Source organism: Protomyctophum parallelum (assembly GCF_964188405.1).
Source record: "Protomyctophum parallelum genome assembly, chromosome: 1".
Lineage (NCBI taxonomy): Eukaryota > Metazoa > Chordata > Actinopteri > Myctophiformes > Myctophidae > Protomyctophum > Protomyctophum parallelum.
Window position 1 is genome coordinate 90,489,211 of NC_139697.1, and position 18,587 is coordinate 90,507,797.

The following is an 18,587-nucleotide window of genomic DNA, read 5'->3' on the forward strand; positions in this document are numbered from 1 at the left end:
CAAAATGTCTCATTTCGCAGGTCTATTGACCCCCTTCACACGGCCATCAGTTTTTTCCTCTTGACACCAACGTGAGCGTGTTTGTTTCAGGGTTCGAGGTGCTCGTCAGACGTGGCCATGCTGGGGGAGATGATGTTTGGATCGGTGGCAATGAGTTACAAAGGCTCCACTCTGAAGATCCACCAAATTAGGTAAGAGAGCGTGTGGAGGAAATACTTCACTGGCACTCTCACTGATCCATTGGTTTTGTAGAAGGCCGACAAGCTGTTAACCATGTAGTCCCTCATTTGGGCATGCCATTAGATATGAGAATGTTCCATAAATGTTCAGTCCTTCAAGATTTTCTTAAAAACAAATGGCAGATCTACAAGTTCACAGTGTGTCACAAGCTTTTGGATCAGCTATTTTTGAAAAATCTTAAAATAGGGTTTAACCCATTAAAAGCGGGAAAGCATCGGTGTGTGTGTGTGTGTGTGTGTGTGTGGGGCGCGCAAGACATGTGTTTTTCAGAAAACTGCCAAATGGCAGTTTTCTCAACGACCCCGAGGGGGTTCCAGCAAAATGTGTTAATATAGCCTCACAATAATTTTAAAACACTTTATCCATTCATACTTTGGCTGTTCAAAAGTACCAGATACTGTATACAAGTTCACAGCGCGTGACTTTGTGCCCCCCCGCGAGCTTGTACATCAGGCTATCTTTGAAAATTCTTAACACAAATCTTATCTTCTGCAAATGTTTGAGAGCTACAGATTTTAGAAGGCATTTTAGAATCGGCCTCATTTAAAATTGGATTTAAGCAGATGACGGTTCATGGTGTCAAACTACTGTATTGCTGTATTATATAGAGATATAATAAGATAGAAGGAGAAGAGTGTCATCTCTCAAACATGCGTACTACATGCACGTATCATGCGGCGCGCACACACACACACACACACACACACACACACACACACACACACACGCTGATCTTTGCCCTGTGTGTGCTGTCGTCCTATCAGGTCTCCACCTCAGCTGATGCTGAGTAAGGTCTTTACAGCCAGGACTGGAGGTAGTGTCTACGGCAGCCTCAACACGTAAGCAAGCTCCAGACACACACTGCACACTACAGTCACCCTGCTCACTACACACTGCACACTACAGTCACCCTGCTCACTACACACTACAGTCACCCTGCTCACTACACACTGCACACTACAGTCACCCTGCTCACTACACACTGCACACTACAGTCACCCTGCTCACTACACACTGCACACTACAGTCACCCTGCTCACTACACACTACAGTCACCCTGCTCACTACACACTGCACACTACAGTCACCCTGCTCACTACACACTGCACACTACAGTCACCCTGCTCACTACACACTACAGTCACCCTGCTCACTACACACTACAGTCACCCTGCTCACTACACACTGCACACTACAGTCACCCTGCTCACTACACACTACAGTCACCCTGCTCACTACACACTGCACACTACAGTCACCCTGCTCACTACACACTACAGTCACCCTGCTCACTACACACTGCACACTACAGTCACCCTGCTCACTACACACTGCACACTACAGTCACCCTGCTCACTACACACTGCACACTACAGTCACCCTGCTCACTACACACTGCACACTACAGTCACCCTGCTCACTACACACTACAGTCACCCTGCTCACTACACACTGCACACTACAGTCACCTGCTCACTACACACTACAGTCACCCTGCTCACTACACACTGCACACTACAGTCACCCTGCTCACTACACACTGCACACTAGGTAAGGTAAGGTAAGGTAATTTTATTTGTAAAGCGCCTTTCAAAACAATTGTTACAAGGTGCTGTACACAGTAAAATAATAAAAGTAAAACACGAAAAACAGTCAACAGCAAAACAGCGAAAACAATAAGAAACAAGCAACAGAAAACAATTCATAAAAATAAATACAGGCAGAACAAGATACAATAGAGATACTCACTATAATGGACCAAAATATTTACGATATAGGTGACACTACAGTCACCCTGCTCACTACACACTGCACACTACAGTCACCCTGCTCACTACACACTGCACACTACAGTCACCCTGCTCACTACACACTGCACACTACAGTCACCCTGCTCACTACACACTGCACACTACAGTCACCCTGCTCACTACACACTGCACACTACAGTCACCCTGCTCACTACACACTGCACACTACAGTCACCCTGCTCACTACACACTGCACACTACAGTCACCCTGCTCACTACACACTGCACACTACAGTCACCCTGCTCACTACACACTGCACACTACAGTCACCCTGCTCACTACACACTGCACACTACAGTCACCCTGCTCACTACACACTGCACACTACAGTCACCCTGCTCACTACACACTGCACACTACAGTCACCCTGCTCTAGCACAGTGGCTTTATAGCTGGGGGTCACAGCAGGGGGGCAGGAGGGTCGCGGGATGGAAATATTTATCTGCTAGCCAAACGGATATTATGTATAAGATTTCACAGGTGGGTTACGGTATGAAAAGAGTCGAGAACTGCTCTGACACACACACACACACACACACACACACACACACACACACACACACACACTACCTGCACCCCTCTCATTTGTTTCTCTTCTCTCCTCTCCACCAATTTTATTTATTTGATTTTCACTTGCTACTATCTCTGTCTACCTCTTAAATAACATCATCCCGTGTACCCCCATCTCTCTCTGGCAGGTTACAGGACAGCCTAGAGTTCATTGGACAGGATCCCAACACCCTTCGGCCCGATCAGAACACCGGGGGCAACGGTCTCCTAGGGAACATAGGTAACCCCAGCAACAATCCAGCATCCTCATTTTCCTTTTTAGAATCGTACCAGTGCTATATTTTTTTTATTTTTAATTCCCCTTTAGTTTACAATGCAGTTCAAACCCTCTCGGTAGAACAGTGAGATTGCGATGTGTGTTTATTTTTATTTTTCTTCTCTTACATCTTAACCTTTTCATTTGAAACCGTCTTGAAAGACTCAGCCAGCAGCTCTACCTTGCAAGCCTCGTCCATTGAATCCATCTCACCAAAAAGGTCTAAGGCCTATTCATACTCCAGTTTTAGGTGATACGGTGACCACCGAAACGGTGGTTAGTAAAAACAGAGAGCTGTGTTTGGGTGAGTGGGGAATCGCTTACCACCGCGGCGTGACGACATGGTGTAGTTTTCGGTGGTCACCTTATCACTGAAAACTGGAGTATGAATAGACCTTTACGAACCTGACCACCAGCTGTTTGACGTTCACCTGCACCGTCAACCGCTGTTGTGTGCCTGGAACACTCGTACTCGAGTACATACCGTATACTGTATTTTGACATATTTGAACTTTACTTGAGCATTTCCACATTTTTACATCTCATAGACACATATTGTACTTTTTTACTCCACTACAATTCTTTGACAACTTTAGTTACTTTGTAGATTTTGATTGTTATTACAAAACCACTTCAGACCTATATATATATATATATATATATATATATATATATATATATATATACTTTGGCAATTTGAAAATAGCAGATCTACAGGCTCACAGCGTTTCACAAAAGCGACGCATTGTAAGCTTGCAGATCTGCTATTTTCAAAGGTATTTGCGTTTTGAAAACTTGTGAAATGGGACCTTCTGTATAATTACTTTTGGTACTTTTAAGTATATTGTGATGCCAATACTTTTTAATTCAATTTTGAATTGTAACAGACCATTTCTACAATAGGGTATGGGTACTTTCACTTAAGTAAAACATTGGAGTATTTCTTCTATCACTGGTGCACATGACGGGCGGAGATGAGCAAATGACACTTGAAGACCAGTTGTTCTCAGAGAACCAAAGAAATGAAAGTAGATATACCCACGACCACAAGCTGCTGGCAGATTCTAAACACCCCTCCCCCCTCTTTACTCTGTCATCCTCACTGAGAAGACAATGAATTAGTCACACGGATCAAAAGAGTGAAAGCTCTCCTTTGCTACTCGTTTGTCTCTCTGTGAGTGATTCCAGCCAGTGTCTCGTCCGTCTCTGTGACTGACCGATTTCGCTCGGGGCAACTTCGTTACGTGTGTCGGTGGTCTAAAGTGCCTCCAGTAACTCGGGTGCTGGCCACCCCCTCTGCTTCATTAACCCATGGTTCATGTCTTTTATTTGTGTTTGTTTCTTCTATCTCCATCCCTCCATTCCTTTCCTGTGTTTTTTTTGTTTGTTTGTTCGTTTTTATTTTATTTTGTGCTGCGCAGGATTCTCCCAGCTCTGCAGCCCTCGACGGGCGTTCTCTGAACAGGGCCCTCTGCGTCTCATCAAGAGTGCCTCTTTCTTTTCAGGTTGGCTCAATATAAAAACTGGCCTTGACTTGTGTGCGTGCATGCATGCACGCATGTAAGTTTTAGCCCTGGTAGTAAGTAACGGTGGCAGTAGTAATAGTAGTGGCCGTGTTACCGTTAGACCATGACTGCATGCATGTTTGGACGTAGTAGTATTTAGTGTGGTTGTGGTTATGTGACTTCACTGCATGTGTGCAACCTGGGTCAAGTAGTCTCAGTATTTGACTCGGGTCTGGTCTGCAAGTATAGCATGAACACAGTGGGCACATGTGGATCTTGTGACTGGTATTGGTTGCTGTAATTGGTGTCGGTTGCTTGCCTACTTTGTATTCCGCACTTGCAGCTTTTCTCTGTTCTTCACTAACCTGCTACTAACTACTCATCATAACTCCATGACGCCAGGACAACGTTTTGAGGCAATCCTATCGACATTAGTGCCGTGTTTCTTTCTTGTGATACAACAAGGTATTTTGGGTGGCACTTTAACCCATTTTGACCCGAGATCAGATTAAAAAAATGTCTTCTACATCCTGACAGTTTTATGAAAAAGCTATGTTTCTATGTCAGTCGTTCTTCAATTTTTCAAAAATAGCAGACCTATGAGCTTGTAGATCTGCTATTTTTCAATAGCTAAAGCTATTCATAACGGTACTATAAATGCTTTCATAACATAATGCTAACACCAAAATGGGTTAACACAAAGTGAATTTATAGTGTCATGTATGGAATAATTGGCTCCAGTTGAAATATGTTTGTCTTGAACAGCCACGATGATCCCTTTCATGCCCAGTCAACAATACCTGGGTTGACACTAACAGTTGCCCGACCGGTATCCGGAGGACTCGCCAATTTACCAACTCGCCGCGATTTAGTGCATTTTCGTTTTACTTCACCTTCATTTAAATTGCATTGAATTGAGAGAGAGAGAGGATAGTTGTTTAGAGTTAACACTTGAGAAAGTAGGAATGCTAACACTTGAGAAAGTAGGAATGCTACAAGTTTAAACACCAAAGTACAGAAACAATGTAATTCATTAGTAAACAATTCCTGAAATGGTAGGCCTACTTATCATTGGTATTCACATACTCACCTTTATATCATCATCTAGCTGACTATTTAATTGCACAAAATAATTTGATCACTTTGGAAATGAACTATAACATCTGTGAGTTTGACATACTAGTAACTACACTGATGAAGGCAGCATGTTAGCATAACGATGAAGACATCGATGAAGAAGTTTGGCCGTGGCGACTTGGTAAACTGGCGAGTTCTCCGGTATCCGCCCAACACGAAGTAAATAATACGTTTCGGGCAAGCAGAGTTTGCTTCCAGGTTGCCCGATGGGCAAGTGCATTTCGTCCTCCTTGAATATTATTGGCTAGTCATGAAGAACAATGCAAACTTTTTACAACTAGCCGTTTCACTCATTATTTTAGTTTTTCAAAGTGACTGTCGCCACTCAATATGTGTGTGCTTTAAGTGGTTAGTTTCCTCAAAAAGTTGTCCTTGCATCATCACCCAACCAATACAGACATTTTTGTCATAGATAGACACATTATTTGTTCATTTCAATGATTGTTCGGTATTGTTTGTTCAACCAGTTGTGGTGCATTCCAGTGCCGTAGAGGACATTCATTGTCAGCAAGGCGACTTCAAAATCATACTGTGTGCACTGTGCACGGTACCATTGCACTAAACACTAAATACAGTTTACTCGGTGTGCTGGAATAGCTTAGCTGTGCTCTTGTTTTACAATGCTAAGTTGATCGGAGAGCTTATTTGCCAACAATATTCTTTTAATATCACCCGTCTGTTGATGCGTAGGCCGTAGGGAGTCCAGGGACACCTGACAACGTGCAAACAGGCCCACCGATATCAATATCACTGTCTGCGTTACGAGGTTAAGTCTTAAGCCTGCAGCAGCTGTTCTGAAAGCCTGCAAGCATGAGGCAACACAATGACAAAACATTACAACATACTGTCGGGCTGCGTCAAACCTCTGCCGGGATAAGTTATGCGTGTCTGGGGACACTTCCTGTTTTTGTTTTTGTTTGAACCACTTTCAACATGGAAATTGACATTGAAGGTAGTCGGCCCCCGTGCCCCCCTCCCCCATACATTTAGATCTACAGTAGAATCTCACAGCTCGTCACATTGTGACGAGCTTGTTGGAATCTTTTTGAAATAAGGCTTAAATGGTTAATGTAATCTAACCACAATTATGATAAACAAGGTTTGAAATTAGCCAAGCTGGTAGCTGTTACATTTTGCATCGGTGGTCGTGTGGTGCTTTGCTAGCTGCTTTTGAAAAGCACAAACACACACACTTCTCCGTACTATTCTCTATCTAGAGAGGTGGGTGGTGGAAAACCATTATGCAATGGAAAGTGCCCTGTTCCCACACCCCTCTGCAATGGCTGGCACGAGAGGAATCTCACTTTCTTTTCATCTCCGGGTTAAATATAGCAGGTTTCCGAAGCCTGCCACTACTACATGAAGTTCTAATTTGATAAAATATTACACTGTAATTAATATATAATGTTGCATCGAAATTCCGCCAGGACAAATTGTTGTGCTTACTGTTTTTTTGTTATGTTATGTTTTTGGGTGCTGGGCAGGGCCAGGCGGTACTTTAAAAATAAATAAAAGAAAATACAATCCATCTACCATGCAATTGGTGGCTCTGATTCTTAGGCTAAGAATCAGAATGAATTCCACACAGTCCACACATCGCTGGAGACCGGAGGAAAACCATAGATCTTTGGAACTTGCTGGTAATCATGGCATCATCTGACATGAAGACAATTCAGCAGAAGGATGTACAGTACAATATAAAGTAAAAACTATCAAATGTGATGCTGTTTTACTCAGCATCGTTGTGTAGAAGAGAGCGCAGGGTGGCATTAGCTGCTTTCAGGTGGTTGGTGAACAACCTGCACACTGCATGCCATGTCGTACCACCACACAGGGACATTTTAGATTTTTTGAGTCAAATCAAGCTTCAGGATTTTGCAATGCATGCACACCAGTCTTACACTGTCTCTCGTCTCATTGTCTGTCTTTGTCTTTCTATCACTCTCTGTCCTTCTCCCTCTGTTACCTCATTCGCTGTACCGCTTCCCCCGGACACAATCCCCCATTTTCCTCCCTTCCTTCATCCCTTGTCCCTTCTGTCATCCCACATCCCACTTGTACGGTACCCCAAATCTATTCTCTCATCCCATCCCTGCCACCCCTTGTCCTTTTTCTCGTACCACCTCTGCCACCTCTCATCTTATCTTTTGTCCCACCTGTGCCTTCTGTCTCTCTCTCTAGGTCACAGTAACCCTATGGACATGCCAGGGCGAGGGCTGTATGATGAGCGGGACAGTGGCATCGCTAGGTCGGGTGAGTTAACGAGACTTGGATTGGTGACACACACACACACACACACACACACACACACTTTCCCTTGCACTCAGACCTGATGAGGTGATGCAACAGTGCATCACAGTGTTTGCGTATTCGTCATACAACAAAGTGGTTCAAGTGTTCTTTTCAGAGATGCATTTGCATGGTCAAATCAACCGATATTGAAACGTTTCCAGTAGGGTATACCTTATAGTCAGGGAACATTCTCAGAAATGGCCATTAATAACATTTTACCGGCAAAATTGATCACAAAATGTGATGACCTGGGAGTCCAAGGAGCCCAAGGAGTGTTTTTTGTGCAAAACAAATGCAATGGATTCAGAATCATGACATTCAATACATTATTGTTTACCTGATGTATTATGCCCACTGAAGCACATTAGTTCTTTTTTAATTTAACATTAATCCAATATTGACTCTATTGAATGCTTCTCCAGAAAACCCTGATTGATATCTGCAGCCTTGATCATCACTTTTTTCATCTTCACTTTCTAACATAAATATTATAAATTCAAATATCCAAAAACCAATACATTATTTTGATAATAATATTGCAGATGCCGATATGATGACCGATCAATTCGTGCATCCCTAATTATATTTTCCCTCTCATATAGTGTTTTCTCTTTTGGCGATCGACTGCAATATGCCAAGTGTATGAAATGCTATGAGAACTGCCGATTGAGATGGCGGATGTCTTATACACCGTTTCCTTATTTCTTTTTGTCCGTCCTACACGGCTGAATGTGTCCTTGCCTCCTTGGTTCAAACCAAGCCAATTAAGTTGACCCAAATATTTTAATCCTGGACTCTTGAGTTAATTGCATACCGCATACATAATGCAAGTAATTGGTTTAGATGGAAATACTTCCAGGGTCAGCACGGTCGACCCCTTGTGTCTGTCCAGCTTAACTTCCTGTTCAAGGGCGGCGTTGACTTGTTACACAAGCCCCCTTTTGTTTTGTTTTTTTCCCCCTCCATGCTTGGCACGTAGCCTGTCCTACTGCAGACTGGAGCACGCACGCACACACACACATACTGCAGACTGGAACATGCACGCACACAAACACATACTGCAGACTGGACCACGCACGCACACACACACATACTGCAGACTGGAGCACACACACACACACACACACACACACACACACACACACACACACACACACATAATGCAGACTGGACCACGCACGCACACAAACACATACTGCAGACTGGAGCACGCACACAAACACATACTGCAGACTGGACCACGCACGCACACACACACATACTGCAGACTGGAACACGCACGCACACACACACATACTGCAGACTGGACCATGCACGCACACAAACACATACTGCAGACTGGAACACACACGCACACACACAAACACATACTGCAGACTGGAACACACACGCACGCACACACACACATACTGCAGACTGGACCACGCACGCACACACACACATACTGCAGACTGGACCACGCACACAAACACATACTGCAGACTGGACCACGCACACACACACAGACAAGTGCCCATGCCGTACATTCTGTCCCCTCTCTGGTCTATCTAGAGCAGTGGTTCCCAAACCTTTTCATGTCAAGGACCCCCAAATGGACACTCATCAGCCCGCGGTGCGGACCCCCCATTTGAAGAGATATGCCAGGGACCCCCATGAGAGAAGATGTTTACGGCTATAGCAGTGATTCTCAACCCGTTTAATTTCAAGGACCCCCAGTTTGACATGCATTAGTCTACGTACGGACCCCCCAATTTAATGGCATTTCTATCTCTGGGACCCCCAAATTATATTGTCAAATCAATGTTAATTTAACTCTGAGAGTGTACACATTTGTACACTCTCAGAGACTCAGAGACTCTACAGACCCATAAGGATCCAATTGGATATCAAACTATCATTTAGCTAGGGACCCCCTGGAACTCTCTCAAGGACCCCTGGGGGTCCATGGACCCCACTTTGGGAACCACCGATCTAGAGTTGTGGGTGGGGAGGGGGGGGGGTCTCCTTGGCTATGGAAAACCATTGCAATGGAAACTGCCCTGTGCCCACTTGCGTACGCAATGGAGCCCTGGCGCGAGAGGAATCTCACTTTCTTTTTCGTCCTCGGGTCACACGTACACGCCGTTAAATATAGCAGTTCGGTTCCCAAATCCTGCCACTACTACATTCTAATTTGAGCCCCATCTCTCCTCTCAGTCCACATATCTACTGCAGTTGTGCTATTAGTACTACTGTTTATCTGTCTTCCTTTATATTTATTCATTTAGTTTTATTTGGGTGCAGCAGTGAAGTCAAAGAAAATGAAAAGCACCTAATACAACAAACATAATACAACAAACAAATAATAAACAATAAAAATAACTATAAAACAAACTGAGAGAGATGGAGAGGAAACATCTGATCAGCTATAACAATACAAAGACATATCATGCATTCCCTACAGCCGTGGTTCAAATTCATAGTCAACATTGGTTATCAGACATCACTCACTATTTATCTGTTAACGCACGCACACAGAGAGACACATACAGGTTTGTGATCAGGGGTGATGTGCAACCTGTCAGCGTGTGTGTGTGTGTGTGTGTGTGTGTGTGTGTGTGTGTGTGTGTGTGTGTGTGTGTGTGTGTGTGTGTGTGTGTGTGTGTGTGTGTGTGTTTGTGCATGCGCATGCGCAGATTGGCAGTGCTGTAATGTTTCTGTGTGGTGTTAAGCCGTAGTAGTCTTCAACAACAGCACCATGTGACTGTTAGCTAAGCTAGCTGATATTGGATCCCATATTAAAGCCGGGCAATATAGTGAGATGAGGGACAGTGGAGACAGGCTTGTGTGTGTGTGTGTGTGTGTGTGGTGGGATGCAGTCACTGGATGAGGTGTGTGCGTGCGTGCGTGCGTGTGTGCATGCGTGCGTTGGATACCATTCACAATGAGTAACCCTCCACACCTGTTGTCTGACCCTCTTGTTCTTCTCACCCAACTTCCCCTCTCCCCTCTCTCTCTCTCTCTCTCTCTCTCTCTCTCTCTCTCTCTCCCCCCCTCTTTGTTCCTGTCCTGTCTGTTCCCCCCCCCCCAGCCTCTCTGAGCAGCTTGTTGATCACTCCGTTCCCGTCTCCTGGTTCGTCGCTAACCACCAGCAGCTGTGCCTCCAGCTACCAGCGGCGCTGGCTTCGAAGTCAGACCACCAGCCTGGAGAACGGGGTATTCCCCCGATGGTGAGACACACACACACACACACACACGCACACACATTGTTACCGTCCCCTCTTGTCACCCCCCTGAGAGGGGGATGCCTCTCTGCCAGGCCCCCTTTAAAAACAAAAGTTTATCCTTCCCGAGGACCTCCTCGGATACCGACCGGCAGCTGGGCATGTGACAAACACCCACACACCGGTGTGCTATGTCTACATCCACAGTGCTTGTGTGCTTGTGCATATGTGTCTGGTAAACGCGGCTAGCAGCTCATCGGCCTCAGAATAGACCCATCTGTCTCCCCGACAATGAGCGACAATGAGCTCCTCCACTTCCCAACCTCCACCCATGTGATCTCTGCTTCACCACATCGGGCAGTCGGGCAGTAGCCTCTTATCTACACATTCTTCTCGTACATTAATGTCCCATCTCAGTGGTTATCAACCCTTTTTATATCAAGGCCAATTATTTGGACGGGCTATTGGGACAGAAGCGCTCCAGCCGCTATGCCATCTTATTTGATCTATGCTGTTGGGGAAGAACCATGTATAAGAAAACCTTATCATTTAAAAACGACGCAATAATGCCTCGTCAAAGTTGTTGTTGTATTGTGAATTACTTGCATGAGGAGGAAAGGTGGTGGAGTAGGCTGCTTCAGCATGGGCTCAATATTTTTTTAACCGACACACAGACACAAAGGGCATTCAAAAAATGGCGTTAGGTGGTTTCCCCCCGACAGCGACGATATATCCCCCCCCCCCCCCCCCCCCCCCTTCCTTCCCAGGTCGGTGGAGGAGAGCTTCAACATGTCAGACGAGAGTGGGGGTCCCAGCCTGGGCGTCGCCCGCAAGAAGAAGATCGCCATCGGTGTGATCTTCCTGCTGTCCCCCGACCCCGAGGAGAACAACCGCTTCCAGGAGTTCTTCTTCTCACACTTTCCTCTCTTCGAGAGCCACATGAACAAGCTCAAGAGTGCCATCGAACAGGTGTGTGTGTGTGTGTGTGTGTGTGTGTGTGTCTGTGCGTGAATGCACGTGTGTGGCGGGTCTACTTATACCTTACTACAACTCCATTAGGGAGAGACTTTTTAATAAGATAGACCCAAACCATGAATTTATATGGTTGGAGGACTTCGAGAGACTGAAGCGCCTGTTTGCCTCATTCCTTGAAAAGGCATGGTCAATGAGGAGGAGGGCCATTTACATGTAAAATGGCCCTGTTATGATTATTTTCGTTTTGTTTTTTGTTTTTTTGTACAAATATGTATTTTCGTTTTGTTTTTTGTTTTTTTGTACAAATATGTATGAACAGGAAGGACTGTAGTGTCAGTTGTATTCAGTGTATTCTGTGAAATGTGTCATATAATCCCATATGAGATGGGCCAAAGTGGCATGACACGAAAATAAAAATGTCATTCATATACACACTGTGGTGTCAAAGCACACGTACAACAACGTGCTTTTAGCTCCTGAATGCTAATTCAATTTCTTTATTTATGAGCTAAATGGCTCTGCCTTGAGATGAATGATGATTTCATGTGTTGATCGAGCACCTGTGTGTGTGTGTGTGTGTGTGTGTGTGTGTGTGTGTGTGTGTGTGTGTGTGTGTGTGTGTGTGTGTGTGTGTGTGTGTGTGTGTGTGTCACCAGAACTTTAATGGTATGTTTTTATGCCCAGGACTTTTTCAAAATAAAGGTGCTAGAGTGCCCAGCAGATGAGGAAGATTTTACTCTGAAAAGCCCACTTTCCATTTTCCCCCAAAACTGGAAGGTATAATGTTCGATGCGCTGTCAACTCTGATCTCTTTCTAGAAGTGTTAATATTCCAAACGAGATGCTTGGTTAAGTCAGAAATTAGGACAGAACATCGGCGTTCTGATCAAAACCATGGAGAACATCGTCGATTCAGAGATGATAGCAAGGTTTGTCGGGCCGTGAACAAGGAAGTGAATGGATGCGTGCATGCACAAAACATGGGCTGCCCAGTATACATATGGTTCCCAAAGATAAATTAGATGTTTGCAACAACGTGTTGCTTCACGCTGCATTGTAAGCTTGTAGATTGGCTATTTTCGCTATTTTCGCTATTTTCACTTTTTCATTTATTTTCTATTTTATGGAATTTCTTAGATTTTTATTTTTTATTTTTTATTATTTATTCATGAAATTACATTGACAAAAATCGTTGAATTAGTTTTTTGATTCATGATTACTATTTATTTTTTAATTTGGTTTGTTTTTTAATAGTAATTAAAAACCAAAAATAAAGGGACCCATATAAATGTGTCCACGGCCCACAAATGTGTCCCGATCCAGTGCTTGGGAACCAGTGCACTATACAGTAAATGTTTTATAGTATAGTGTCTCTGAGCAAGACTACTTAACCGCTAACCACTCCCCGGAGTGCTCCTCACAATCACCTGAACAGCCATCAGCCGGGTGAACCCCAAACTGAATTTCCCCGGTGGGACCGATAAAGCTCGCTTTGATTATCACCTGGGACAGACGCGTCCGTCCGTCGGTCGCTGATGTCCACTAAGCGGCGAGGAGACCCAGATCGCCACCGTCTGTAATGAGAGGAGCCGCTGTCAGACAGATTGAGTGGTCAATGGCCATACCTTGTATTCCTGCGGTTCTGTTTACTTGTGTCTGGCAGTGGCCTTCTCTGGACCACTGCCCAGTGCCCTCCTCCCACTCCTCCTCCACGCATTCCTACTAGCCCCGTCAGTGCACTCTCCTTCAGGCATGCGTTTGTGCGCACGTGTGTGTGTTTGTGTGTGTGTGTGTGTGTGTGTGTGTGTGTGTGTGTGTGCACCGCATCCTCAGTGGGTCGGGTTTTCTAAAACTTTGTGTGTGTGTGTGTGTGTGTGTGTGTCATTTCCCAAGGCCATGAAGATGAGCCGGCGGTCAGCTGATGCCAGCCAGAGGGCCTTGGCTTACAGCCGCATGGTGGACGGACTCAACGACTTCAGGTAGGCCACGTTCCACTGCTGCACGTATGCGCACGCACGCAGGCATGCACACACACCCGCCGCACACACACACACACACGCATGCACACACACGAAGACTCTCTCACACACTCGCTCTCTAATAAAGTGTTTCATGCCGTTTTGCCCCGAGGCTGAACTAAACAAACAAACTTCTAATTATACAAATGAACCAAAAAATCTTTTTGGCTTTTGTCCAAAGCAGAGTCACTACTGTCTGCTATTTGAAGATTGCTGCCATTCATTCGGATGAGCGAATGAAGCCGTGAAGCAGAAGTGAAAATCGGCTATGTAAAATCTTCTGTCATATTTTTTATTTTTATTCATCCGAAACATAAATGTTGTAACTGCGAGTCCAAGCATTTGAAAAAACACAACACGACACAAAAAACACTTTTAGTGATCGCTATCTAGCATAATAATAATAAATATAGCTGCAAGCTGCGGTAACGCGGGACCAAGAAAGAAGACTATACGCAATAATAACAATATGCACAAATAAGAATCACAGGCTGAGTTGTTGCTACCTGGATTTGAACCAGTGTCCCTGTGGTCCAAAGGTGAGAGCACTACTGACTGAGCTATGCAGACGCAGTCAGTTGACTCATTCTAAACAGTAACATCATCCAATATTTTTGGTAACAACTGTCCTGGTCTATATCCATTACTAGTTTGTACGTGTTTTCACTTCTTGGTCCCTTAATAATAATTAAAAAATACGCATTAGAAGAGTATACTCAAGGCAGGCTTCTGTTTTATTTGAAAAGAAGAAAAAGAAGAAAAACTGGTCTAAGCCAGGCAGGGAATGTGTTAACATCCAACTCTTCATGCAGTCACCATGTGCACTATGAGCTACCATACAACACTATCATTCTCTCATTACGGGCTCACAGACTCCCTATTTCACCCCTGCGTGCTCTGACACACTAAACCCAGGTGCTATATTTACAGGTATGTCCCGTGTCCTAATAAAAAGTGTGATTGGAAACTAGCATGGCCAAGCAGTCAGTCACAAGGGACAGGGTGTTCCTTTTCCCGGGTACCAGTCACCCAGACATCGAGAAGTTTTGAGTTATTTACGATGGCTCCCGATTTATTTTCCTGGGAGCGAATGATATGTCAAGGAATGCAATGTCAAGGTATAAGATGGCTGTTGGAGGTGATAACGTTTCCTGCACGGAAAATATCCGATCTACACACTTCTGTACCAGGCAGGGGCAGGCTACCGGGTCAGGGGCCTTCTCTGCCCCATCCCGTGGGAGGTGAAGGAGACCCGGATGAAGGACAGTCGGAGAGGGCAGGACAGGGACACGAGGTGACACGAGGGTTCTGTAATCCTGCTCCAGTGACCCAGGTGTCAGTGTAGTCAATGATTAATGAGACATACACGCGCTCGCATGTACAGTCTCTTCACTGGCATATGACATATTAATCCTCTGACGTTCCTCACAGATTCACGTGGTGTCGATCTAATCTGAAACCTAATCAAGGTTATTAACTGTCAGTCCTCTTGAGTAACAGTGGGTCAGGACCCAGGGTTATGGGTCACGACTCGAGTCAAAATCCTGTTTTATTTTCCTACATTAAAACAATATATACATACTGTATATTTCAAAATGTTTTTCTTTTTGATAAAATAAAATAATTGTATCCATTTTAAAACAAACTAATTCATGAAATTCCATCAATACGAATTTCAATTAAAATTCAGAAGTATTTTCACTAGTTTCAGTCCTGGGCAAACGTCTAATCTTTCTTTTGGTTCTCGACCTGAACATTTTGGGAACCACAGCTCTCGAGAACCGAGCAAAATTTGCGGGTTCCAATTCAGGATTTCTAGTGAGGTGAGATAGAATGAAGCCGCTAGCGTTTAGATTGAATTACAAATAATTGTAAAAACAAATTGTATGGGGGGTCAGTACATTGTCCTGACGTGATGCCAACATGGAGCACCAAATTGGGGTTGTGGTGGAAGGATTAGAGGGGTGGCTGTGGAGGTGGTAGTATTATTATTATTATTATTATTATTATTATTATTGGAAAGCCCTTTAGAGATGACGGCACAATTTAGTTTCCAGTGAAATGAGATGCAAGAACAGCATGTCCTCTAAAAACCCTGAGTGAGGGAACACCATGCCCAGTGAAATATATCCTAGGAGTCCCCGGCTTAACAAGTTGGCTTTCTTGCACATTATCTTTGCATGAGATATGTGCAAGTGAATGCATGCAACACGTGAAGGGTGAATGCATGTGTCCATGCACTGTGCAAATATGCGCGTGGCCGGCGTCTGCCTTCCTTGCTTGCGACAGGCCACACACGCTGGCTGAGCGGCTCCTTATCTACGGTCCTGGCGTTGCGGCAGTCATATGCTCACTGGCAACCGTCCACAGCAACCCTAGCCTCTGGAGTGGCAACCCTATCTACCTCAGACACTGGCCATTAGCACCAGAATAGTAAATAACGGGTGCCAGCAAGATCAACCTTATTGCCTTTTTTTGCCGTCATGGAACGTTAACAGAGGATACAGCAACCCTGTCTGATGCTGCTATGACGTAGATCGGGGGTGGGGAGGGGCGGCGCAAATACCCACGTAGTCGGGCAATGGTAAGTTCCACACTTGGCACAGGCGCGTGTACAATCCGTACATGAAACTGAAGTTCAACGCATCTAATGAGGTCAGAAATGCATGAATGAGCCCCCCCCCCCCTCCAAGTGGGTGAATTAAGACTGATCATCGAGCCAAACGCGTCACGTCCATCTCAACGTCATATGCCAGGCTCCTTAGAGTTCACCTGAACAGCTGGGGGGTACAGTGTAACATTAGACCTCAGGCAGAGCTGGCTCGGCCTCGGGCGTCTGACCATCTGGGTTTTTATTTTTAATAGTCTCGTACACACCAGACATTTCTCACGGCAGGGGTCAAGTGGGGCGTATTATGGTATGCATGTTGATGCTAGTGAATGGCGGGGGCAGTAGGTTATTCGATACGCCTCAGATCAACTCTGCCCCGCTCTGACGACAACGAGATGTTCAGACAATCACGAGCATCGAGGGAGCCGTGGGGGGGGGGTGAATTTTGAGTGACAAGTAACACTTCGCTGCTTTACTTGGCTATGCCCCCGCAGCAGAAGAACTGTTTACTGCTCACCTTCACGGGGGCAAACATTTTGGGGGTGGGTCATATTTCGGGGGGAGGGTGGGAGGGAGGGAGGGAGGGAGGGAGGGAGGAGGGGGGGAGGTCACACAGCAACTTGCTCCTCGGTGGAGGAAGGTCTCTTATGCAAGCGGTTGACACCTGCATGCTTTGTCAGCACCGGAGGAGCACAGTATCTGTTCTGTCCAGCAGGGGGTCGTCCAAGGTCAGCCAGGTTGACCGTTTGGTGTCACATGAGTAGTGGTGGGGGGGAAAAGTACTAACATTGTTTTTGCTCAAGTATCACTACTGTGTTAGTTAAAGTGGTTTATATCTAAAATGACACAAATGCTTTCCAGATTTTAACCCGTAAGACGTACGTTGTTTGACCTTTCATGCCAGGCCGTACTCATATTATTTGTAATAAGAATTTGAACGTTTTCAGAAAACCTTAGGTTAGGTTTTAGAAACCATTTTTTTAATCTGCCTTATGTCTAAATGTGTTGGGTTAACATGGGTCAGAAATGAGAGATTCTAGAAAACAACTTCAGGCATTGAATGTCATTGTGCGGAACTTGGACTTGACTTCTCCACACAGTGGGCTGCAGTAAGCCAGCTGCCCCCCAGGCTGTGTCTCTTCCACAGTGGGCTGCAGTAAGCCAGCTGCCCCCCAGGCTGTGTCTCTTCCACAGTGGGCTGCAGTAAGCCAGCTGCCCCCCAGGCTGTGTCTCTTCCACAGTGGGCTGCAGTAAGCCAGCTGTCCCCCAGGCTGTGTCTCTTCCACAGTGGGCTGCAGTAAGCCAGCTGCCCCCCAGGCTGTGTCTCTTCCACAGTGGGCTGCAGTAAGCCAGCTGCCCCCCAGGCTGTGTCTCTTCCACAGTGGGCTGCAATAAGCCAGTTGCCCTCCAGGCTGTGTCTCTTCCACAGTGGGCTGCAGTAAGCCAGTTGCCCTCCAGGCTGTGTCTCTTCCACAGTGGGCTGCAGTAAGCCAGCTGCCCCCCAGGCTGTGTCTCTTCCACAGTGGGCTGCAGTAAGCCAGGCTGTGTCGCGTCCACAGTGGGCTGCCAGCTGTGGCAGCCGGCGGGGGCCATAGCGTTCCTCACTCTGCATATTTCAGCTCTTGTTTATCGACGTATTTATTGTTTATACGCCCTGATTCGCGGCATTCCTGGAGCTGCAGAGATTCCCCCTCTGCCGTGTATGTGTATGTGTGTGTGTGTGTGTGTGTGTGTGTGTGTGTGTCAAAGGTTGGTCTTTTGCCGAGACATGCTCAGCCCCCCCCCCGCCACACACACACACACACACAACCCACCACCCTGGAAACTCCAGTCATCCTCAATAGACAAACGACACCAGATGACACATACAGAGCCATGCAGACATGAACTTTGAACACATGCATGCATGCATGCACGCACACACACACACGGAGAAATACATACTTATGTGTCCGTGGATGCATGTGTG

General features: G+C 45.6%; 1 protein-coding gene across 3 annotated transcripts in view; it reads left to right on the forward strand.

The window, feature by feature from the left end:
- fnip1 (folliculin interacting protein 1) overlaps positions 1-18,587 on the forward strand; it is a 62,007-nt gene that overhangs the window by 31,695 nt on the left and 11,725 nt on the right. For 2 of the 3 annotated variants that reach the window (XM_083787963.1, XM_083787965.1), the window contains 8 exons: positions 91-191; positions 1,005-1,079; positions 2,751-2,842; positions 4,300-4,383; positions 7,702-7,773; positions 10,883-11,021; positions 11,783-11,984; positions 13,883-13,968. In XM_083787963.1, coding sequence (XP_083644089.1) covers positions 91-191; positions 1,005-1,079; positions 2,751-2,842; positions 4,300-4,383; positions 7,702-7,773; positions 10,883-11,021; positions 11,783-11,984; positions 13,883-13,968 — 851 coding nt within the window. The remainder of the gene's footprint in view (positions 1-90; positions 192-1,004; positions 1,080-2,750; positions 2,843-4,299; positions 4,384-7,701; positions 7,774-10,882; positions 11,022-11,782; positions 11,985-13,882; positions 13,969-18,587) is intronic. The other variant, XM_083787964.1, reaches the window with a different exon arrangement.